Raw genomic sequence first — 22,767 nt, 5'->3', positions numbered from 1 at the left:
GTCGCCGGTGCCTTCGGGCGCCGCCATCTCGGCTCGGGACGGGGCTGGAGCAGCGCGGCGGAGCCGAGGCCCGGCGCTCGCGGAAGGGCCTCTCGGGGCAGCGCCGCCCCGGCGGGGGAGGGTGCCCGCCGTCCCGGGCGGGGCCGCGCCGCACTACAAGTCCCAGAGAGCGGCGGGCGCAGCCGTCGGAGTGGGGCTATCGAGGCGCCTTGTACGGGTACAGGTACGGGGCTGGGGCTGAGCGGGACCGGCGGCGGAGGCGGGGGGAGGCGGTGGGGCCGTGCTGGAGTTGGGGGCGGGTGAGGGTGAGGCCGGGAGGCGCCGCCGAGCCCCTCTGTGAGGGCTGGGGGCGCGGGGCCGCCGCTCTGCCTGGGTATCCTCGGCCGGGCCCGCGGGCGGCGCATGGGGGCGCGGGGCGGCCCCGAGGGGCTCGGGCGGGCGGGGGCGGCCAACGGTGCTGGAGCGTGTCCAGGGAAGGGCATCGGAGCTGCTGAACGGTCCAGAGAGTAAGTCCTATGAGGAGCGGCTGAGGGAGCTGGGGGCGTTCAGCCTGGAGAAAAGGAGGCTCAGGGGAGACCTTCTCAATCTGTACAACTCCCTGAAAGGAGGTTGTAGCCAGGTGAGGGACGGTCTCTTCTCCCAGGTAACAAGTGACAGGTCAAGAGGAAATGGCTTCAAGCTGCACCAAGGAAGGCTTAGATTGGATATTTTAAAAAATTCTTCATGGAAAAGGCCAGGCACTGGAACAGGCTACCCAGGGAAGTAGTTGAATCACCATCTCTACGTGTTCAAAAACCACATAGATGTGGCATTTTCAGGACATGGCTTAGTGGTGGGTCTGGCGGTGTTGACTTAATGGCTGGACTCAGTGATCTTGGTGGTCCTCTCCAACCTTAAAGGATTCTGTGACCTTACCCATCCCTCTCCTCCCCTGGCGTGTCAGGGAGGCTGCCCTTCTGCTTCTCACCCTGGCATAACCTCCACCGTGCCTTCTCTCTCCATCTCTATGGGCTCATCTGGTTTCAGCCCGTTTACGCTTTCACCCAGTCTTGGCCATGTTGGCAGGTGTGGGGCTGTGTGCCTGGTCCTCCCCAGCCCTGTGCACCAGGCAGAGGGAAGGCTGGCACCTGTGAGCCTGCCATGTGTGTGTCCAAGCCTAGCGGAACACTGCCTGGGCATTCGTGTCGATGGAACAGCAGGTGCAGAGGAGGAGAGGAAACGAGTGCGGTCCTGCATAAAGCAAAAAACGCCACACTAGCTGTTAGCTCAGCTTTCCTGAGCCTGGTTCTTCCCAAGGGCTGCCCTTGGCATGGCAGAAACGGCTTGACATGCTGAGACAAATTCCTGGGGGAGAGGGGGTCAAGCAATATCTCCGGTGTTTAGGCGTGCTCCATAGAGAAGCAGCGGTGGGTTTTGGAAGGCAAGGTAAAGAAGAGAAGTCAGCTCAGTAGGTGCAGAATCTCACCTGGGCTTTGGCCAAAAGTAAGTCAGCAGTGGGCAAAATATTTGGTCAGAAATAAGGAGGTGGTGAGGCTGTCTGCAGGGAGGGACATTGAAATAAATTTCTGCCTGAGTAGCATGGTCCGGGATTCCCGTGGCTAACATGAGCTTCCAGATCAGTCTCAGTTAACGAGCTCAGGGGCTGTTCTAGCACCGTCTAGTTTACTGGTGCTGGAATTGCACTGTGACTGTCCAAGCTGCTGAATGTGCAAGCTTGCAGTTTCACACTGCCTTAGCATAAATAGTCAAAGCATCAGATAAATGTCAAGCATTAGTGAAGAAAGCGGGTTGTTCCTGTGCTATCTCTAACAGTATGTTGGATGTGCTTGAAATAGAACTGTCTATATGGACTGCTGTGAGCTGGCTGGGCTATTTTAAGTGTTACTAAACCTTGTGGCTGGTGGTGTCTTTTGGGAGACGGGACTGAGGCAGCCACACGGTAGGATTTGCTCTCTGGAGTGGCTTTGCAGGGTCAGTATGCTGCTCTGCTTGGGGTGCAGCTGTAATTCTGGGGGTGACAGAGCGAGTCCTTGAAAATCTAGACCACTTTCTGCTGGGTTTCCCCCCCTTGCTGTGGGAATTGACAGCAGCAAGGCTAATCTGAGCAGCTTTTAGAAATGGCTCTAGGTTTCTTCCTGTGTGCATAGAGGAATGTGAACTCCCTTTGTGCAAAGAAGTGGATCCATGCATATATGGTTTTGTTCTAAAATTATCACCTGGCTACTGTCTGTGGAGATGCTCAGTAGCGTTTTATCTTGAATGAAGTGTTTTCATAACTGATTGTAGGTATTGAAAATAGTGAGTCTAAAGCCAATAGAATAAACAGGTGAAAAATCTGACTAAAAACTATGATTACTGGATTGGGGTTTTGTTGGGTTTTTTTGTTCGTTTGTTTGGAGTTTTTTCCTATCTATGCCACTGTGCTCAAGTCACCACAACAGTTTTGAAGATATGCTAGTGAGAAATTATTGAGTGATTTTTCTGGTGATCTCAGACATCTATATGCTGTGCTGGTAGGCTCTTGTGAGGTGTAAGCTGGAGCAGTTGGGATGAAGGTTGTTTCAGGCATTAAGTGTATCTTCAGACACCAGCACAGCCAGAGATTTAGGAATGTTGTCTATAGGTGCTGTATTCAAAGGATGCAGAGCTGCCTTAAATCTGATTTTTCTCTTGCTTAGCAGTGAAGTGCTCCAGGTGAATTGCTGTGCTCCCTATGCTGGAAGTCAGCACTGACAAGGAACAAGGGAGATGCTAAAGGACATCCGTAGCCATTTCTCTGTTAAGGATGTGTGAGTTTCTACTTGTGCTCAGGTACCAGCCTGACTGCAGCAACAGAGCCAGTCTGAGGTCACCCCATGGCTGTTGTTGCACCACTTACTCTGGAAGTGTATACCTGGGCTTGTGGTGCTGTGCATAGTCAGTGGTGGGATCCAGGCATTTCTGTGGGACCACACCTGGTTATTTTGACCGCTTTTTAATTTTAGCCTCCATGTGCTTTGTGGTAGAGGAACAACTCATTGCTGGACTCACTTAATTTCCATCATCATCAGGTACTTCAACAGTAGGTGAAGTGTATCCTCATTTTTAGAAATGCTCTTCTTCCTGGCAGTTAATGACAGGACCTATCAGGGTTTCAAAATTCTCTGTGCTTGACTGTATCTCTGGATAGATTACGGCAGACCAGGGAAATGAGGAGTTGTGGACATTGCATGATTGCTGCCTATATGACTGCAAAAATCAAAGAGTTTTTGGAGAGGTGAAGTGAGGAGCTGATGTGCATCAGTGGAAGCAAGCAGTGGCTTGAAAAGAAGCGTGTGTGCCCTTCTGCGAAGGAGACCCTGAGTGTGTGTGTACGTTGCTTTTTCCAGTTGAGATTGGTGGAACAGAGGCAGCTGGAGCTTCCTCACCTAAGGTGAGCAAATGTATGCTGAGCTAGCAAAGCATGTGGGAGTGCACTTTCCTGGGTTTTGTTTCACCTAGAAAATGAAACTTCTCTCATTGTATAACAAACACGTGCTTGTTTTGATGGAGCTTTTTGGTCTCCATTTATGGTCAGTTCCTGGGGGTATTGGGCCATGATTCCACCTGGTCATGCTGAATCAGTCAAAGGAGATGCCTCAGGCCTTCAACCAGCCTCTACTATGGGCAGAGATGAAGTGTGGTGGCTGCTCTAAAAGAGGTGCAGCTCTGGGGAGAAGTGGCTCAGCAGGATCCAGAAAAGGGACACATGCTTAGTTCAGTGTCTGCACAAATCCATGTAGAAGGCAATCCTTCTCTTTCACTGCTGACTTCTGTGATTTAAATGATCCAGCTTAATTTTTCTACGGTGCAAAAGCCCTTTTCTCTGATCCGTGGTACATGTTAGTGTCACTATCTGTGTCTTTGCTTTGAAAAAGCACCCGGTTTGCCTGAGATGGACCTGAACAAGCTCGAGAAGTGGGCCCTGGGGAACCTCATGAGGTTCAACAAGGCCAAGGGCAAGGTGCTAACCCAGGGCAACCCCTGGTACTGATACAAGCTGTGGGGTGAAGGAATTGAAAGCAGCCCTGAGAAGGACTTAGCAGAACTGGTAGATGAAAAGCTGGACATGACCCAGCAATGTGCACTCACAGCCCAGAAAGCCAACGACACCCTGGGCTGCGTCAAAAGCAATGTGTCCAGCAGGTCGAGGGGAGGTGATTCTGCCCCTCTGCTCTGCTCTGGTGAGACCCACCTGGAGTGCTGCACCCAGCTCTGAAGCCCCCAGTACAAGAAAGGCATGGAACTGTTGGAGCAGGTCCAGAGGAGGGCTGTGAAAATGATCAGAGGGCTGGAGCACCTCTCCTGTGAGGAAAGGCTGAGAGAGCTGGGGTTGTTCATCCCGGAGAAGAGAAGGCTCCAGGGTGACCTTTATGGTGGCCTTTCAGTGACTAAAAGGGGCCTATAGGAAAGCTGGAGAGGGACTTTTCGCAAGGGCATGTAGCCATAGAAAAAGGAGGGGAATGGCTTTAAACTGAAAGAGGGCTTTAGATTAGATGTTAGGAAGAAATTCTTTAGTGTGAGAGTGGTGAGGCACGGGAACAGGTTGCCCAAAGAAGTTGTGGATGTCCCTGGAAGTGTTCAAGGCCAGCTTGGATAGGGCTTTGAGCAACCTGGTCTAGTGGAAGGTATCCCTGCCTATGGCAGTGGGGTCGGAACTGGATATCTTTAGGGTCTCATCCAAACCCAAACCATTCTGTGATTCTGTGTGCCACCTCCTGCAGCCAGTGCCCTCCCAGTTCTCTAATACAATTTGCCACTGTCTTACCAATATTTCTGTGTTTTGTAGCCTACATATGTGTTATTAGTGTCCTAGATGAGAAATCACAGGATGTATTTTGCATGATCTAATGTTGTACAAATGGGGGAAATTGTTAGTAAATTATTTCCTATCAGTTTTTCTGTTTTCATCTTTCCCTGGCTGTGTCCTATGTGATCTTTAAAGAAACCTAATGCACAGCTTAATGTCAAGTGTATTAATGCCTCCTATTAAGAAGTCCTCATAGGAATGAGGTTGAAAAGTGGTATATTTATGTCATCACTTATATCATATAAATTATCATTGGAAATCAAAACTTGAAATGGAACTTAACAGTGTGCATGATTGTAGGACAGAAAACAGTTTTTTCTCAAAATATGTGTATCATATTTGCAGACAGTGCACAGTGGGGACTAGCGGGAGGAAAACTGGCTTTGAGCAGAAGACTGGTCTAATGAAACAATTCCAAAAAAGGCAGGATCGGAGAGTCTGGAGCTGGCTGCAGAAAGCATGGGTAGGAGTGTGGGGAGGTATCCTTAGGAGACAGGGCTGTGCAGGGAGGAGAGGGGGAGGACCTGGGCTGGCTGGAAAGGGGTGAGCAACAGTTTCAGGATAGGGCTGTGTCTAGTGACAGAAGAGGAAGATGGGAGTCTGGATTGATGCTTTTATTACAGTGTGGAGGAGAGCACTTGGGTTTGGAAAAACCGTGGCAGCTTGTTAAATCCTGTGTTTTCCCATGCCTTTTAATACATTGCTGTAAAGATTGCTTTACACTTCTGGTTGTTCTCTTTTCATGAAGTGTTCAAATGAGTGTTTGCATTCCGTGGCTCTGAGGAGGTGCAGCAGGAGGCTGTGCTGGCAGAGCTCTGTGTTTACTCTGAAGGGGTATCCCTGGCCCAAGCCAAGGAGAAGCACAGCCAACTTCAACCCCATTGGCCTCGCCACCACCCTGGACCTGCCTGTCACCTGGGAAGGGCTTATCTTGGGAACAACTTTCTCAGTAGTTGTAGGAAACAACGTTTCAACATTATTGCTATAAGCTCAGCATCTTTCCTGCAGTGCCACAGGCAGGGCCTGGAGCTGTTTCTCAGTGGCCCATCTTGGGTGTGCTGCCTTCTGATCTGAGTGAGGAAACTTGGGGGAGGGTGGCCGGCTCCTGTGGCAGTGACAGGACCAGCGTCCTGCTCTGGCAGCAGTGAGCTCCTTTCACCTGACTTGAGTGAACTCCCAAGGGTGAGGAAGAGTTTTCCCAGCCCTTCTGACAAAAAAGCAGGGGGCTTGGTATGATGCCTGCTTGCCATGCCAGGCATCTGTGCTTCTCCACACAAGGAACCAAGCAGAGAACTTAGAAGTAAGATTCATCCTCTTGGTCTTTCTGGATCAAGCTCAGTCTGAAGGGTGTTGAAAATATTGATGCTGGTGATAAAGTCCACTTAAGCTCCTTTGCAGAATCACTTAACCAAGAAGAGATTTTGAGGAAAACATTGGTTAGATTTTTCAGGAGTAACTTTTGATTGAGGCAGAAAACAGATATAGAAATGTGAAGCCTTCAAAATAGCTTGAAAGGTGACTTTGGTGGGCTCCATGGAAACTGGTCTATTCTGTAGCTTTGCAGAGAACTTACACAAGTGTGCTGCCTGGCTTTAAAAAAGTAGTAACTTGAAAAACAAAACCCAAACTTGCTAGATCTGAAATTGAAGCATGGCTGGTAGGAGACAAGGGCTGTTCCTGGGCCCTTCTGGAGCACCTCTGCTGGAGAAAAGTTTGATGTGACTTTCTGGGTTATTAACTGCAATTTAGGTTAGGGTAGGTGCTGCACGAAGAAGTTTGCAGGTTTGCAGGAGGGACTCCTTGGTCTGCGCTCATCTGTTACAGGAAGGCTTCAGGATGCTCTCTGTTGGGCTTTGCACATCCTTTTGTTGTAACTTTCAGGTACAGAGCATGCTCTGGCTGCCAGTCTTTATTTTGAAAACAACTTGAAAAAGAAATAACTTTAAAAAGAAGCTACTCAATTTTTTATGAGATTTGCGAGTTCTGGAATGAGGTGACTGATTACTGGATGGTTTTGAACTGTCTGTACAATGAGTGGATGAAGCTGGAAGCCTGAGCTCTGCCCCATGCCAGGAGCTCCCTGTTGGTGGCATCTCTGACTCTTTACATGGGTGGGGATAAAATGGGAGTGTGTGGGTGGGCCAGGCGCTGTGGTGGTCAGGCTGTTGATGGACCTGGTTGTGAGCAGTGGTTACACTTGACTGAAGGGTGGGGGCGCTGCCCCTTTTGCTGCCCTCCAGCTACTTCAGAAAACTTGAAAGAGGAAACTTCTCCTTGTGAAAGCTCGCTGCTTTCCAAAAAGAAAAGGGGCAGAGTTTAGGAATTTTATGTATGCGTAGGAATTTTAGAACTTATTCAGAAGCATCCCCAAATTTCTTTGGATTCTGCAAGTGCAAAAACTGGGCGTGGGGTAGGAGTGTGCTGACTGCATCTTTCAATAACCTAGAACCAAGAAATAAGAAAAGACAGTTTTATTTATGCTGTTTGAAACACTGACATATATTCTAATGGCTGTTTTTCAGTTGGGAGAAAACTGTTAAAAATCAAACTGACCTGCTTTTTCAGAAGCGCCCAGGCTCTGCTCTAGATTCTAAGATCCAAAGGAGAATCTCTGCAAGAATGAAGTGTGGTGACTTTTCTAAGATATGATCTAAGCCATCTGTTTGAGGAATGAAGCATATCAGTTGCTTAAAAGAGATATGATGTTACAGAATTTTCATAGTTATGCCTGGATTTGCTGTGGGAGAAAAAGGCCTTTTCTGAGCATTAGCAAAGAGCTTTCTACCTAGATTAGGGGTTTTCTGCTCTCTCGTGTCTGATTAGATTGGACCGTAGGGCTCCAATCAGTGAGGCCAAATGGTGGTGTCGTCATCCACCCCCATAATGGCAAGTTGCTTGCTTTTTGTGGGGGTGGTTCTTTGAAGGTTTTTTTGTTGGGTGTTTTAATATTTTCCTCTGTTGTTTCTTACAACTGATCCAAAGAGCATGCTCTCTTCCCTCTGGCTCTGTTCTTTTCACCTTCACAGTTGGCTCTCACTGTGTTTTCATTCATGCAGACAAATGGTTCTGACATGTACATGATGTGTGCATGACCAGGGCACGGCCAGGCGTGCTGCACTTGGCTGCCTTCGCCCAAGGTGTTTGGCTTGGGCTGCCTATACAGCCACCCTGAGGGTTTTTTGTATGTGAGGGCATCTCTGCCTGCTCCTCTGAGCCTTGCTCAGGTTATGATACCTGCCCTGTATCCCCTTTCTGAGGTGAGAGTAAAACTGTCTCCAGTTGGGATGCAGATGAATGAGGATACAGCAATGTAACCTTTGTAGCTGGATTCAAGGAAGATCTGCGAGATGGATCACGTTATTTTATCATTCTCTCTCAGAGCCAGGTGACATAGTGGTGGCCCAGGAAGCATGTGGCTGTGGCACTGGGGGCCCTGAAGACCGTCTGGCTTGCAGGGAGGAATGCTACGGTGGGCAGTGCACTTGGAAGGTGGGCCACGGAGGGTGAACCACGCAGCCGTGGCTGTCGGACACAAGGTCTATTCCTTTGGCGGATATTGTTCTGGAGAAGACTATGAGACTCTGCGGCAGATCGACGTCCACGTTTTTAATGCAGGTAAATGTGTCCTTGTGGTGTGCAAAGGAGTTGGCTTGCTGGGCTCAATTATTAGTTTTCTTGCCTGCTTCTGCCTAAGGTGTTACACTGTAACATGCTGTCTGACTGTAATTTCCAAAAAAATTATCAGAGTAGATGGGAGCCTCTTTCCTTGTGCAGCCTTGTATTTTCAGCTTCAGAGGCAGGGCATGGAGGTGCTGTAGTTCAGCAGACTGCTGGGGTAAGGACTCACTAGAAGTAGCCACATAGCCATGTTTTGTCCTTGTTCTCTGTGAATGCCAGGTGCAAAGAAGTGATATCTAGCTGGTTCAGGTTCCCCCTCCAGGTCCATGCTCAGCTCATGTGGAAGGAGTAGGGTGGGAGCCAGTGCACTCAGTTAAGACTGCAGGTTTAGGCTTTTGAGCTGTTTCCCTGTGGGGGCACCTGACAACTGCTGCCAACATGATGGAGTCCATAGGAGCACGTGGCTGGGATGGAGGCCTTCCCATTTTGGTAGCAGCTATCACACAGATTCACAACATAGCTTAGAAAAGCATCTGGAACTAGAGGCATTTGTGTAGGGTAGCCAGTACCTGTCATGAGGCTGAGTTGGAGTCATGGCTGTCCTGGCAGAGGCTGTATTTGTTGATTCAGTGCTTTTCGAACTGAAAAGGTTACTGAGTTGGTCCATGAAATATTTCCCTGTAATTAGGCAGGTGGTTGAAAAACTGCAGAGGTGCTTGGATGGGTCCAGCTAAACAGAGCCAAGAAAGAGAACCAATGACCAGTTTTGCAGACTGAACAGCATGCTGAATTCTCTGCTAACACCCATGTCACGTGTAGATAAAGGTAGTTCGCAATGAATTCACTTCTTTAAGACTGATGTGTGCAGCAGGGATAAAGGCATTGGTTACACAGAGCTGCCAAGGTGACCTGCTCAAGAGGAGAGTGTAGCTCAGGATCCTGTAAACAAAGACATTCTTCTCTGTCCAGAGAGACTGGACTTTCACACTCAACACAGTTGAATGTTGTATCTTGTAGAATGTGCCAGTAGAGCACCATTCTTATGGGGAAGCATAATTACTGTGTCCAAAGGAATGCTCTTGCATTGTTTTCTCTTGTTACCACTCCCAAATATTATAAGTGTCGTGATGCTGCAGCCACCATGTGGGAGGTGGCAGTGGCTTCCCAAGCCCTTGCTCAGTTAGCATTGTCAGGTTCCAGTGCTAAAGCCAAAATACCAGATTTTGATTGGTCTCTTTCAGTCTTCCAAAGATGAAGACTGTATTTTAGGTAGGAAGCATCCCGTGTAGCTTGACTTTAGCATTGGATGTGCTTCCTCAGTGCCTTTTCTGCCAGTGGAGTAAATGCCTACCTTTTAAGATGGCCGACCTTTTCCCTTTCCCTGTGTTAGTATTTCAGAAGAACTATAGTTTTCTGCTATATTTTATGTTAGCTCCACATAGAGAACAAATGGCCATGTAACACTTGCTGTTACTCCTGCACTGTCATTAAACCCTGTAAATACCTGTTGACTGCTCTGGCTACTGCTGAACACAACACGCAGGCTGCCAGTAAGGAGAACCTGTAATTACAAGGAACTCTGATTTAGTAACACAAAGTTAGCAGGGAGAACTTGGGTATAGATAGGCAAGAAGGGAGAATACAGTATAATAGGAGACAGACAGCTATCTCATCTATAGCTTGAGAAACAAAACAAAAGCAAACAAACCCTGTTCCTGCAAAGCTGCTGTCTTGCTTTACTTAAACTGCACTTCTGCAAGTCCAAGTGATGCCTTCAGGTATGTTCCCTTGCATGTTACTGCAGTGAATTATTCCCATGCTGCTCATTCTTCCAGCTTTGAGTCTCTTCAACAATGTCACTAGCTTGGAGCATTGACTGCATTCACTGTCATCTCTGCACTTTTTCTTTTTCCTTTCCCTATTTTTTTGTGTGTGCTGTATCTTCACTCACAGTCTAGGATGAGCCAGAGCCTTTTCAATGATGTGCTGCAGAATAGAGCCTATTTCTGTATAGACTCCTCTGCTCCTCCAGAGGACCTCCTTCTATATTTCTTAATTAGCTACTATTGGTGTCAGACACAGCTTTCTCTTGTTTACTTGACTACTTCTGCATCTCGTCATGGGGAAAAAAAGCTCCGTGAGGATGGGTTATGACCTGAGAGCAATGTAGCAGGCTTAGCATTTGACATGGGCTCAAACTTGTGTTTTCAGTGTCTCTGCGCTGGATCAAGTTGCCTCCAGTGTGGACAAACAGCCGAGACCACGTGAGAGAGGTGCCCTACATGAGGTATGGGCACTCAGCAGTGCTCATCGATGACACTGTCTACATATGGGGTGGTCGCAACGACACAGAAGGAGCCTGCAATGTGCTCTATGCTTTTGATGTCAGTAAGTTCCAGCTTCTCACTCTTCCTTGTCATAACTGTTGTTGATCAGACCTTCTCTCTGCCACACCACACTGCTCCCCAGCTTTTTCCCATCCCTCAGTGACAGTTTGGAGGAAATGGTGTCACAGGCTGTTTCAGCAGTTTTAGAAGGGAAGCAGTGTGGCCATTGTCTCTACATACTTGAATCTCTGTAAAAGCCTTTGAACAGAGGTTACTGATCTTGTCTAATAGTCAAAATGGTTTTAATTTTTCTATCACCTTTGTGTGCACTTTCTGAAAGTAGCTATGACTGAAACGTTCTCTCTGTGTGATTTATTATTCCTTAACTGTGGCAAAGGTTGCAGCAAGAAGGGACTAGAGCTCTTGAGGATTGCAGTTCCTCTCCAGTGTGGTTCTTCTTTCTGAAAACATGAAGGAGAGTAAGGAATAAAACATAGGAGTAGTGAGGGACAGAATGGCAAAATAAGGGAAGGCATGAATCAAGTTAGATAAACCTGAAGAATAAACTCCTTGGACCTTCTGGTTGACTTCTCCATAGCATTGATGGAGCATCTTTGAAGAAAAGGCACCATCAGAAACTGGGTGGACACAAGTGTCAGGAAAGGATTCTGGAGGCAAGTCCATCTAAATAGTGATCAGTAAATGTCTTCCTGGACTTGGAAGGAAACTGCTTGCTCTGGTGCTTGGTCATGGGCTCTCTTCTTTACTAGGAAATATCTTAGAGCTTGGGTCACAGGGTTTCCTTCTTCCCATGACACATGCAGCTGAGAAGCCATCAGTAAACCTCTGCCTACACAGAGGCATTGTAGTGGGAACTGCCTGATCTCCCTGCCAACTCCTGCACTTTAGCATTATGTGAAAATTAGCAGGCCAGACTTCAGTCCTAATCCAAACCCTCTGCAGCTGTCTGTACACACTGAACCCTACCATTCCTGGAAAGCAAGAGTGGCAGTCACAGTCCCATGTCTGTAGTGTAAGTTCCACTGAAAAGTCACATTGGGCTGGATAAAGTCCTGTTTGAGTGCAGTTTTGTCCCTCAGGTGCTGAGCACAAGTCGAGGTCTTTTCCATCTCTAATTAGACATATTGCACTTGGATGAGCTGTTGCTGTTATCATATAACTGGCCTTGGAAGCAGCTCCGTGAAGGAAAGGAACTTGATAGCCACTGGACCTTTCTCAGTAGAGGCTGCCCAGGGGTTCTGTTGACCTCGCAAGACCCTTTGTGTAGTTCCAAATGGAGTATAGGTGGATAGCTGTGTCTGCAGGCCAAGTTCAGAGAAGTTATCCTCATGAAGAATGTTGCTTTGGCTCCAGTGTTACGACTTCCTGAAATAAGCACTGCTTTTGACAGCTAACAGCAGTTAGGGAGGATGGGGGGAATGTCTCCTGCTGCCTTGAGGCTTATCTGTGCCTCTCAGGGCTCTTGGAACAGGTGCCTGTTTGTGCTTGGCAGTGAGTCGCTGGCTTAGCTCCATATTGCCCTGGCATGCAGAACAGCTCTGGCTGGATTTAAAGTCATGCCCTAAATCAAGCGAACCCTTGGAGTATGCAGGCTAAAGGGCTGAATCTGGTTGGTGTAGGCTCACAAGGAGCACTGTGAAGGGTGGAAAGTGAGGAAGCCTCCCCTTGGAGAGGGGATGAGAATGTAAAAAGTGGAGCAGAAAATATAAGGAGAGCTGCACTGCAGAGGTGGGGATGTGCATGGCAATTTGTGACTAAGTGACTTCTGCCTGCATTTGAGAGCTATTTTTCCTGAGTCAGTTAGTCAGCATCTCCATGCCATGAGTTCAGTTGAGCCACTTAGCATTATTATTACTTCATTGTAATTGAAACTGTAAATGCAGAGCTGGTAAGTGACTCACAAGTATGCTTTGCAAGAGATTCAGTAAAAATAATGTTGCTCAAGTAGTGCTATACTACTCACAGTTAAAATGAGAGCTCTTTATCAGGTCAGGCAGTAGGTGGCCATGCCCAGAGGCTGAGTCCTCTGTCTCTGTGCCCCTCTGTGAAGACTCGGGCAGGTAGCCTTGCCTGAAGAAGCTTGCAGCTTCTCCAGCAGAGCAGATGCTGTGTGAGAAAGAGAGAAGGATTTCTGTCTTAGAAATTAACAACAGTAGTAAAGAGCTATCCCATCCCAACACCTACTGCGTTTTCTCAGCCTCTTGTTTTGTTTCAGACACGCACAAGTGGTTTACGCCAAAGGTGTCTGGAATGGTCCCAGGAGCAAGAGATGGGCACTCAGCTTGTGTCCTGGCAAAGAGCATGTTTATCTTTGGAGGCTATGAACAGCTGGTGAGTAGTCTCTGTAACTGTTAATTGGTGAGCCCTTGGGAAAAGAGGGTGTTGATACCCAGGACACTGGTAGAGGCAGGATATGGGGGCGTATTGGTATTCATAGTTGCTTTCATTTTGTAACTTAGCAAAGTCATGGCATTAATACCCAGGTTATGCTCACTGTTTTGTGGAGAAAATGGTTAGAAAAGCAAGCCTAAAAAAATGGTGATTTTTTTTTTCTTTTACAAAACATATTTACCATAAATATAATTTTTATGACTCATTTCTCAGCCAAATTTTGATAGATAAATACACATAGTTTTTAATAAATATATACTGATGTACATTTATTTCAATTTTCTGGCTGAAAAATGAGCCAGAAAAATCACTTACCAGTGTCCGTGGTGTTGCCAGGAGGTTTGTCTTAGTCTGGTGCATGTTCCCTGTAGTCCGTACCTGCTCTGGCATCTTGTTGATCTCCTCCAGCAAACACCTGGTTGCCCTCCTGTTAAGCATACCCTGAGTCAGTCATCCTGCAATAGCTGTTAGTGTGCCTAATGATCTTTTGAGCAAATCTTTATCCTCTGATCTTAAGAAATGGGAAAATATCATTTCAACCTATCACCAGGCTCCAGAAAAGCTGCGCAAAGTCACATCTGTTTATTTGGAAGAAAGCTGGGGCTCTGTTACAGCAGTCTCTGGGTTATTCGCCCTTTTCTGAGGACAATGGCATGCCAAATCCATGATCTTGATTACAGCAGCAGGAGCAGTTCAAATGTGGCTTGTTTTTAACCAAGACCAAATAAGCCTCTGACTGTCTTGCTGTTCTCTCCCCTACCTGGAAGAGCAGGAGTCCACATTGTTTGTGTGAGTGCAATCTCTTCCAGGCAGCTAGCTGCAGATGGCTTTTGTGGGACCTCAGAACCCAGAGTATATTTGTTCCTGTATGTTTAGCTACCCAGAAGTAATCTTAGCTTCTACCTCTCATTGGGTGGCCTTACCAGAGCCAGTTTGCCTGTCCTGTTAGTGCCTTTTTCTTCTATTGCTTACATGGAGAGGAGGCAGGTTTCTGCTGTGAATGTATTGTGTGCAGGACAGTCTTTGGGGGAGGAACTGATCATCAAATAAATGGGAAAGCTGCAGGAAGAGACAGGACACCTTTGAGAATAAATGGGCTTTGCCTTCCTCTTGTTAAGTGATAAGTATGCTGCCTGACATTTTGGAGCCATCACCTTATCTCTTAGGAGGTACTGACTCCAAAGAGATGTTCCAGGTCTATAGAACAGCATCCTTCCTGGGACCAGATGTGACCAGACTTCTCAGTCCCTTTGTGACCAGGCTGCTCTGCTGTCTTTCAGGCTGACTGCTTTTCAAACGATATCCATAAATTGGACACCACAAATATGATGTGGACTTTAATCTCTGCCAAGGTCAGTATCTGCTTTTCACTGTGGTTTGGGGAGGAAGTCTTGCATTTGCTGTTCTCTGGAGTAGCTGCCCACACTTGTCTCACAGCTTCTGTCTGGTGTGGCAGGAATCTGCAGGATGGGAAGTTCTCCAGGAGAAGGCAGCCACCCAACTTCCCCGTCAAGATGTGTCATCTGCCGGGGTAATCTGCATTCTTTCTCTTGTTCTGTTTTACTCTGTCCCTTCAGGGTACTCCAGCTCGCTGGAGAGACTTCCATTCAGCTACAATCATTGGAACAAAGATGTACGTATTTGGTGGCAGAGCTGATCGTTTTGGGCCATTTCACTCCAACAATGAGATCTACTGTAACCGCATTAAAGTATTTGATACAGAAACAAACTCCTGGCTGGACTCTCCTCCAACTCCTGTGCTGCCTGAAGGCCGGCGGAGCCATTCAGCATGTGAGTGTGGGTCTGCTGAGGGTGGAGGATGGTGGAAGGAAATTTCTGCCTGCGTTAGAAGGACTGTCTGGTCTGTTGGATCGAGATGTGGGTTAGCAAGGGGTGCACTAAGCCCAGTTTCTGTGGAAAGCTGCTGCCCCCTGAAAAGCCTTGCACATAACCCTGCACGTGAAGGTGACTTAAGCGAAGGTGAACAACCAGCACCACTTTGCTTTGTGTTTGATGTTGGGTCAGAGACCTGCTGGGTGGCACACTGATGTCTGTGCTTATTCCCTACAGTCAGCTACAATGGGGAACTGTATGTATTTGGTGGCTACAATGCACGCCTGAACAGACACTTCCATGACCTCTGGAAATTCAATCCAGGTATTTATGCTTTTAACTTGTTGCAGTGATAGTGCTCCAGGCCCTTAGGCAAGTGAGCGCTCAGAGGAGCTTACTCTCCAAGGAGTACTGCTTGAGGGGAAATTTCTCTTCTGATAGCACTGACAGGAACTTGCTACTGTGCTTGGGACCCCTGTTCCTCCTCAGGATGTTTCCAAATCTCAGTTAGAAAGTAGAAGAGAAGGTATTGCTGACAGACATAGTTCGTTGGAAAACTTTGTCTTGTTCTTAAATATGCAGAAATACTGGCAGAAGAGAAAATAGGAAGAAGCAATGGGGTTAGAGGAGGGAGAGAGCTGGGGAAACCGTTCAACTTGAGCTGCAGGATCATCATACCACACTCTCTTGGTACCACGTCAAACTGTGCTGCAGAAGGGGTGTTCTTCAGCTGGTACCCTGAATATCACACTGAATATCTCAGTCGACTGAGCTGTTTTGGGGTCCTCAGTCCTCAGGCGCTTTTCGCAGTCATTAGACTGATTTTGTTTGCTAATTGCTTTGCATAGTAAAGTTAACTGAGAGCAGCCAACTTGCTGCTCCCTAAACTGATCCGTGAGCTAGTGTCTGAGCTCCTGAAGATTTGAGTGCTGCATTAGTCACCCCCCAGCATCCTTGCCACAGAAAGCAGCAAAGGCTGCGGTTTCCACCTCATTCAGTTCCCCACTCCCTCCTCCCGCCGCTCAGCTGTCCCCAGCAGCCTCCCCTCTGCCAGGATGCTCAGTGATCGCAGACTGCCAGCAGATGGAGCTCGTTCCTGGGTCTCCCTTCTCCAGATCCGGACCGCAGCAGGGTGCCGGGGAAGGGAGGCTGCCTGACTGCTCCTGCAGCTCATCCCTGTGCAGCTCCCCATGAAGTCCGACCCGCTGCCGTGGCAGCCCGTGGGTCCTGGCGCTGAGCCTTTGCAACTGAAAGGCCTTGACTGGGCTTTGAGCAACTTGGTCTAGTGTGAGGTGTCCCTGCCCATGGCAGGGGGGTTGTAATGAAATGATCTTTAAGGTCCCTTTCAACCCAAACCATTCTATGACATGACCTGTAAGTGCTGTCTCAGCAGGCAGAACTTCAGGACTCTGTCTGGCATTTAAATGACACTTTAGTAACAACCTCATAGAAGTGCATCATTTTGCCACTAGTGAGGAGGTCAAGGGGAAAAGGTGGATATTGGCTAGTTGGTGTGGGAGGGGCAGTGGGCCACAGGTTTTCCTGTGATGTTTAAATCCATAACCTGCTTATACATGGTCTTGGTCAGGCTCTTGTGACAAGGTGGTGCACTCTGTTCTTCTGGTTAGTTTCTCTTTCTTGGAGGAAGATTGAACCCAAGGGGAAAGGCCCATGTCCTCGACGCCGGCAGTGCTGCTGCAGAGTGGGGGACAAAATCATTCTGTTTGGAGGCACCAGGTGAGTTGTGTGGTGAGGCTCCGTGAGAGGTTTTGCCATTCCCTTCAGCACAGTGTCCCTCCACACTCTGCCGCATGCAGAGTCAGATGGACTTCAAAGTTACGTGGCAACTGTCCATCTATCTGACAAGTGTAAGCAATCGTGTACATCGGGGCTCCTCTGGAAAAAAGCCATGGAGGAGACTGAAGGTGTCACGTAGCTTGTAAAGCACCCGACGACAAGCTGTCTGGTACACGCAGAGACAGAAGTGTGTAACGTTATTCTGGTAGGGTTGTGCAGTGGTCAAGCTTTCTGTGAAAAAGGTAGTGGGGATGAGGGAGGAGATCCTGCCATCAGAAGGACACGTCTTAGTCTGCTGTGTTGTAGCAGACTTCACGCTGACTTATCCTTGCCTATGTGGTGCCCTGATTCTCCCACCAGAATTTCTTTCTTCCGTTGGCAAGTGTGGGTTTTGCTAAGTTGCAGTGGGATGTTGGCTCAGCTGGGAGCTGTTTGAGGAGCCTATACACATGACAAGACAACGTTTCTTCTTGTGCCATTGTTCCTTAGCAACACTTCCATTCACAAGAGGAACCTGGTGTTATGAATTTAGCTGTCAAACACTGGAAGTGATACTGTCAGGGTGCAGGGCAGCTGGATGTAGCCAAGAGCCTTAGCAGCTGCTAAAAGAAAGGAAGTGGCCCATCACCAGGACATACTCTATGCTCTCTAGAATGACAAATTGCAGCTCCAGAGCACAGGCCTGTTTCCCACTATCCACCTTGCAGAGACAGTTTAAGTGCTTTGAACCCTCTGCATGGTTTGGAAACCTTTAGGGCTTTCTCTGGGACTCTGGCAGCAGCTTTTTGAGAATGGTTCTGAAGACTGGGGCAGAGGACCATACATACAGGTTCTGCTGATGGCCTGACCATACCAATGTGTGATAGGGTGAAGGGCCTTCAGCTTCCAGAGATTCGGGGGGGGGGGCTGCTTAGTTGTAGGATGTCTGTGTGGCTGTGAGGGAGTGCTTAGTGCAGGCGAGGTATGCAGAGGTGCTGAGTTTATCCAGTTACCTCAAGTGATACTGGTGCTGCTCAGTACAGAAGCAGGCTTGGTAGAACTTTATGGTAGCTTTGGATGGTCCCAGATGTTGCAGTGTATGTAGATTTGTGTTACAGCAGCAGCTGAACTCTGATGTTAAACCTTGGCACTCCTAGGAAATGTGAGCAAACCACAAAGAATTTGACACCAGCTTTTTGGAGTTTGGTCTGCCCTTGCCAGGCAATGCATCAGTGCCTTGTCTTCTCCACTGAATCACTTCAGAATTCAACTTGTTTCTTAATTCAGGCTCAAAACCAATACAGGCATGTTCATCAGCACTAGTGTGGGGTAGGAAGAGCTGCAGGCAGCCAGGAATGCAGCCTGCTTGAACTGGAGGGAGGGTCTGGCAAGCTGGGGAAGTGGGAGATGGGGGTGGGGACCATGCTCGCTTCCTGTAATAGTTATCAGGTGTGTTCTGAAGCTGCCTGGCAAGATAAGAAGTTTTTCCAGGAAGTCATTGTAATGGAGAACTCCCAGTGGTCTGCCTCCTGACCTGTGCTCCCCTGGCTGGGAAGGGGGAGGGGGCTTGCATACTGCAGGAGATCCAGCAGGATTCCTTGGAGGGTGAGCTCGCAGGCTCAGCTTCCTAGCTGGCAATGCTGGGGCATAGACAGGCAAAACCCCTTTGTGTCCTGCCTGCTCTTAACAGGACTCACACGTCCTGTAGACTGTTGAAGAGGCACTTCTGCAGGCTGCCTGCTCATATGGCATCCAAATGCTTTGTTTCTTTTGTAGTCCTGCCCAGAGCCTGGTCTTTTTGCCCCAGCTGTGGTCTCTCACTGTGCCCAGGAGCAATCTATCACTTATGTCCCGTTTAAGTGACCAGGAAGCTCAGTGTTCCCATTAGCTGTGTCACAGTTGTGGCCCTGGTCTGGTTTCCTCCCAAACTCACCAACATTTTGGCGTGCAGAGACCATCTACAAGGGAGAAGGAATGCTATAAAGCAGAGTTTTGCTGAACAGATGAAATAGCTGAACAGATGAGAGATGCCAATCCAGATTTGTCTCGAGGCTGTGTTTTCCCTGACAAGGCTTAGAAATGCCTGGCTCTGGTGAGGGAGTAAGGGCTCTCGCTGAGTGCTTAGTGCAGGGAGCATTGTTTTGCAGCTGGAACAATCCATTTTGCTGACAAAGGCATGCCCTGCTGCCTGGGAGTTGCAGCTCTCCTGGTCTTGAACTCCAGGCTTACCCTGCTACTTGCCTTTTGGTGATTAAAACCACAGATGTGGTGCCTGCTGGCTTTCCTTTGATAGATAAGGGATGGTCTAGGGTTTCCTGTGACGTGGATGTGAGATTAGATTGTTGTGTGGTAAGCACACAGGGGCGGAATTAAAGGGGCTCTTGCCTGTATCCGGGCAGATGGGTCCCATCAGCAGCAGGTCTTCTCTGACAGCAGGGAGCTGTGTGCTGCAGTTTAGCCTGGGGTTATGGGAACCTGGGGAGGCAGGTACTGCCTCATGTCCTATGGGAAGTGAAGCTTAGTGGGTCATAGACAGGTGATACTGGGGCAAGAAGTCACTGCATGAGGTCATTCCTAGCTAAGCAGTGAGGGCACCCTAAATTGGTTCATCACAAACCAAAGCAGGACTTAAACCACCTTTTCTTTCTTTTAAATTCTCCAAACAACCGTCAGCCATGGGAGTGCTTTCCCCTGCTCCAGGCACTACTGTTCCAGCACAGGCAGTCTCTCTGTGCTAAGGGACGTTCAGTTTTTTCTCAGGTGCTTTGGCTATTCCATCAAGACCATGGAGGCAGGAAACTATAAGTGAGACTGTCTGTTCCCTAGAAATGCCTGAAGTCATAGTTCCTCATTAGCTTTCCAGGACCAGCATCAGATGGGAGTATCGGCAAATTGGAATTGGTTTAAAATGACTGCTGCACTGCTCAGTGCTCAGTTACAGTCCTCTGAAATGCTGTCCCCATTTTGGCGCAACTAGGGAGCTGTGGCTGGAGCCCAAAGTGATTCCTGAGTTGGACTGAGAAATGTCTGTGCTTGCCCTGCCATGCAGATGTTTCCCATCTGCTTTCTCTACACTCTTCTTACAGCATCTCAATGGCCAAGCTGAAATAACTGCAGTAGATCTTAGCTATGTGAAGAGTGATGGACAGCGTGTGCCTGGGCAGAATCTGTTTTAAACCTTGTGCTGTTGTGCTTGGCCACACAACTTCAGCTCATGCAGCAGAACCCAAAACCAGCCCAGCTGCTGGCCTAGGAACACAAGCTATTAAAATAGTATGTTTTCCTGGCTGTCACCATCTCTGGAGACAGGTCATGGTTCCTGTCATCTGTGGCCCAGATGCACAACTAGAGATCTTGGCAAAAAGTCCTCTTGGGTCTCCAACTTATCTCTCCTACCTCATTAGGGACACCAGCTCAGCTTTTTGGTCTTTGTAGTTTGTCAGTATGTAGTGTCAGATTCTTCCTAGATCAAATGCCTGTCCCATGTGATGTTTTCCCAAATCCTTGTATTTCACAGTGCTTCCCATGCCTTCCCTTGGCTGTGAGGCAAAGCTGGCCTGAGGTCTGTAGAAAGCACAGTGTGGGCTGTGTAATGCTGCCCCTTGTGGTGTTTGGGACCAGGTGGGGATGGGCTGACCCTGCCTGCTTGGAAAGTTTGATCTGTATGTGTCTCCTGACGTTACTAGGGCAGCCTTCCATGATACAGCACAGCTGAGAAGCTGGTTAGTCTCCAGCACTGAACTGATTCTCCAGGTGATGCCAGCCTGTCTGGCCCTGGCAGCTGTGGAGCAGCCCATGGGGCCTGTTTATCTCATAAGGAGCGGGACAAAGGCTTGTGCACGCATGTGTGCCTACCTTCAGGAGCTGCTGTGACATCCCTTCTCCAGCCTGATCAGTGTCATTCTCAGCCTTGTCTTGGGGATCGGCTCTGCCTCTCTGAGTGGAGCTCTTTGGAGGGTTGGATCCACTGAAATTGCTGAGCGAATAGAGCCTTGAAATGCCTCAGTTATGGAGGCAGCTGTTTGCCATCACTTTCCTAGTGTCTTGGGGGGGTGGGTGCCACTTTTCCAGGGAAGTCCCCAGGGCTGCTCACTTGTTGGAGAGCAGTTTGAGAGGTACATGGAGAAGGAAGAGAGTGAAACCAGTTAGAGGCTGGTCAATTGTACAAGAAGGGAAAAGGATTGTTCCCTGCAGTGTGGGACCTGCGTTTGGAGGTGCAGCAAAGTAACAGAGGCTGGCAAGGTGAGGGGGAGGTTCACAGCTGGAATCATCATGGTCATCTGTGAGAAGGAGGCAGATCCCCCATCCCTTGCTTGCAAGGGAGATGGTGTGTGTTTTTGCTCTCTGGCTCTGTGTGGCTCTGCCTACTCTGCGAGGAACTGTGAGAGTGATGACTGAGTGCTGCTGGGGGCATCAGAGGGGCAGGAGGGATGAGACTTGCTCAGCCCTTGGGGAGCCCAAGGGACTGTAATTGGTGTAAAAAAAAATAAAATTTGGCACTGATTGACACATTGTGCTTGGTTTCTGCAGCCCATCTCCAGAGGAGGGAATGGGTGATGAATTCGACCTGATGGATCACTCAGATCTCTACATCCTCGACTTCAGTACGTGAGCACTCCCTGCCCAGCCTGTACCTCTTGCCACAAGATGCCCTGTGAGCAGGCCCTGCTGTGAAGCACCATACTGTGCCCTACGTGGCTCCAGGTGCCTGTATCCCAGAGCCAAACAGCTGTCTCTGACAAGTATACATGGCTTAAGGCAGACCAGCCAGAGGTGCAGCTGTGTGTCATGCACTCCTGCACACATACTTCTTTGTGGCAGCATAGAAAACTGCTCCAGATGGTCCCTGGTATGCATTCTGCCTTGTCCCTGAGAGGGATGGCCAGGGTGCTCCGCCCTGTTTCCTGTGGCACCAATTGCATGATGCTGGACCCCCCCCATGGTGTCCAGATGAGGACTGCTGTGGCTAACTGCCCTCTTTCCACAGGCCCCAGTCTAAAGACGCTGTGTAAGCTAGCAGTGATTCAGTACAGCCTGGACCAGTCCTGCCTTCCCCATGACATCAGGTATGGTGTGCCTTGCTGGGAGGTCACCTTGTGGGTGATCCCTGTCCTTAGGGTGCTCCAGCCCTGGCTGAGGTCTGCCTAGGGCCTTCCTTGGCACTGTGCAGCTTTGGGGCAGGCTGGGCTGGAGACTACAGCTGAGGCTGATGTGAAGCAAAGCTGCTCCAGCCCTGGGCGCTGTGTTTGTGCTTTCTCTTAGTGTGTCCCTTTGGTGTGTTACAGATGGGAGCTCTCGGCCATGACAACAAACAGCACCATCAGTCGCCCCATTGTCTCCAACCAGGGCTGATGCCGACTCGTCCCTCTACCACCCTGCCCTCGCCCCTCCACACATTGACCTCTTGCTCCACTGCCTGCATGAATTTTTAGCCCTTTCAAGCAAGGAAGGTGTGAGCTCAGTTTGTCTTGCCCTAGCCAGGCCTCCCTCTGCCCTTGTCATGCTTTGGGCAGCACAAGTGTACAGGCAGAGCTGGCCACTGGGGAAAAAAACTGGCTGGCCCCAGCAGCACAGCTGTGACCCCTCTCCTTGCTGATGGCTCCAGCGTCTTCCTTCCCTTTGCCTGTGGAACTGCAGCTGTGCTGTCCGGTCCCCGGCCACTTTCCAAGGGCCTGAATCAACTTTTACCACCAGCCATGGCCCTGGGGTTGACCTCAGGCTATGAACTGTTCCTGCATTGCCTCAAGAGAGCAGGAACCTCTACACCTGCTCCTGCCAGCACTGACCAACTTCCTGGCACTGGATGACAGGCCCCAGCTCCAAGCTGAGCCCAATGTGGAGGGCTGGGCCCAGCTGGACTCTCTGCCCAGATCCAATTGTAAAACAGCAATCGGGGGCAGTTTTATAAATTCTGAGGCAGACATGGTTTCTGCTGCTGTGTGTGTCCTAGCAGGTGAACTGGGGGAGAGAGGG

At 49.0% G+C, this 22,767-nt stretch overlaps 1 protein-coding gene across 7 annotated transcripts; it reads left to right on the top strand.

Moving 5' to 3' along the window:
* Positions 1 to 25: 25 nt before the first annotated feature.
* KLHDC3 (kelch domain containing 3) lies at positions 26 to 22,717 on the top strand. Of its 7 annotated transcripts, XM_051792950.1 has the most exons (12): positions 464 to 506; positions 5,174 to 5,291; positions 8,208 to 8,443; positions 10,658 to 10,834; positions 13,010 to 13,125; positions 14,466 to 14,537; positions 14,763 to 14,976; positions 15,256 to 15,342; positions 16,647 to 16,755; positions 21,325 to 21,398; positions 21,782 to 21,860; positions 22,080 to 22,717. In XM_051792950.1, the coding sequence occupies exons 3-12, from the start codon at positions 8,290 to 8,292 to the stop codon at positions 22,144 to 22,146; spliced, it is 1,149 nt and encodes a 382-aa protein (XP_051648910.1). In that variant the 5' UTR covers positions 464 to 506; positions 5,174 to 5,291; positions 8,208 to 8,289; the 3' UTR covers positions 22,147 to 22,717. The 7 variants fall into 7 exon arrangements, with proteins under 7 accessions (XP_051648906.1, XP_051648911.1, XP_051648907.1 ...); XM_051792946.1 differs by lacking the exons at positions 464 to 506; positions 5,174 to 5,291 and adding an exon at positions 26 to 223; XM_051792951.1 differs by lacking the exons at positions 464 to 506; positions 5,174 to 5,291 and adding an exon at positions 102 to 217.
* Positions 22,718 to 22,767: the final 50 nt, after the last annotated feature.

The sequence above is a fragment of the Manacus candei genome, unplaced genomic scaffold (assembly GCF_025592945.1).
Source record: "Manacus candei isolate 608988 ecotype Guabito, Panama unplaced genomic scaffold, ASM2559294v1 h1tg000035l, whole genome shotgun sequence".
NCBI classification, from domain to species: Eukaryota; Metazoa; Chordata; class Aves; order Passeriformes; family Pipridae; genus Manacus; species Manacus candei.
This window is presented reverse-complemented; position numbering and strand designations above follow the sequence as displayed.

Coding starts and splice junctions, on each gene's coding strand:
- KLHDC3 (XM_051792946.1), top strand. CDS start 8,290: ATGCTACGGTGGGCAGTGCACTTGGAAGGTGGGCCACGGAGGGTGAAC. Junction 14,977..15,255: donor CCGGCGGAGCCATTCAGCAT/GTGAGTGTGGGT, acceptor TATTCCCTACAG/TCAGCTACAATGGGGAACTG. Junction 16,756..21,324: donor ATTCTGTTTGGAGGCACCAG/GTGAGTTGTGTG, acceptor TGGTTTCTGCAG/CCCATCTCCAGAGGAGGGAA.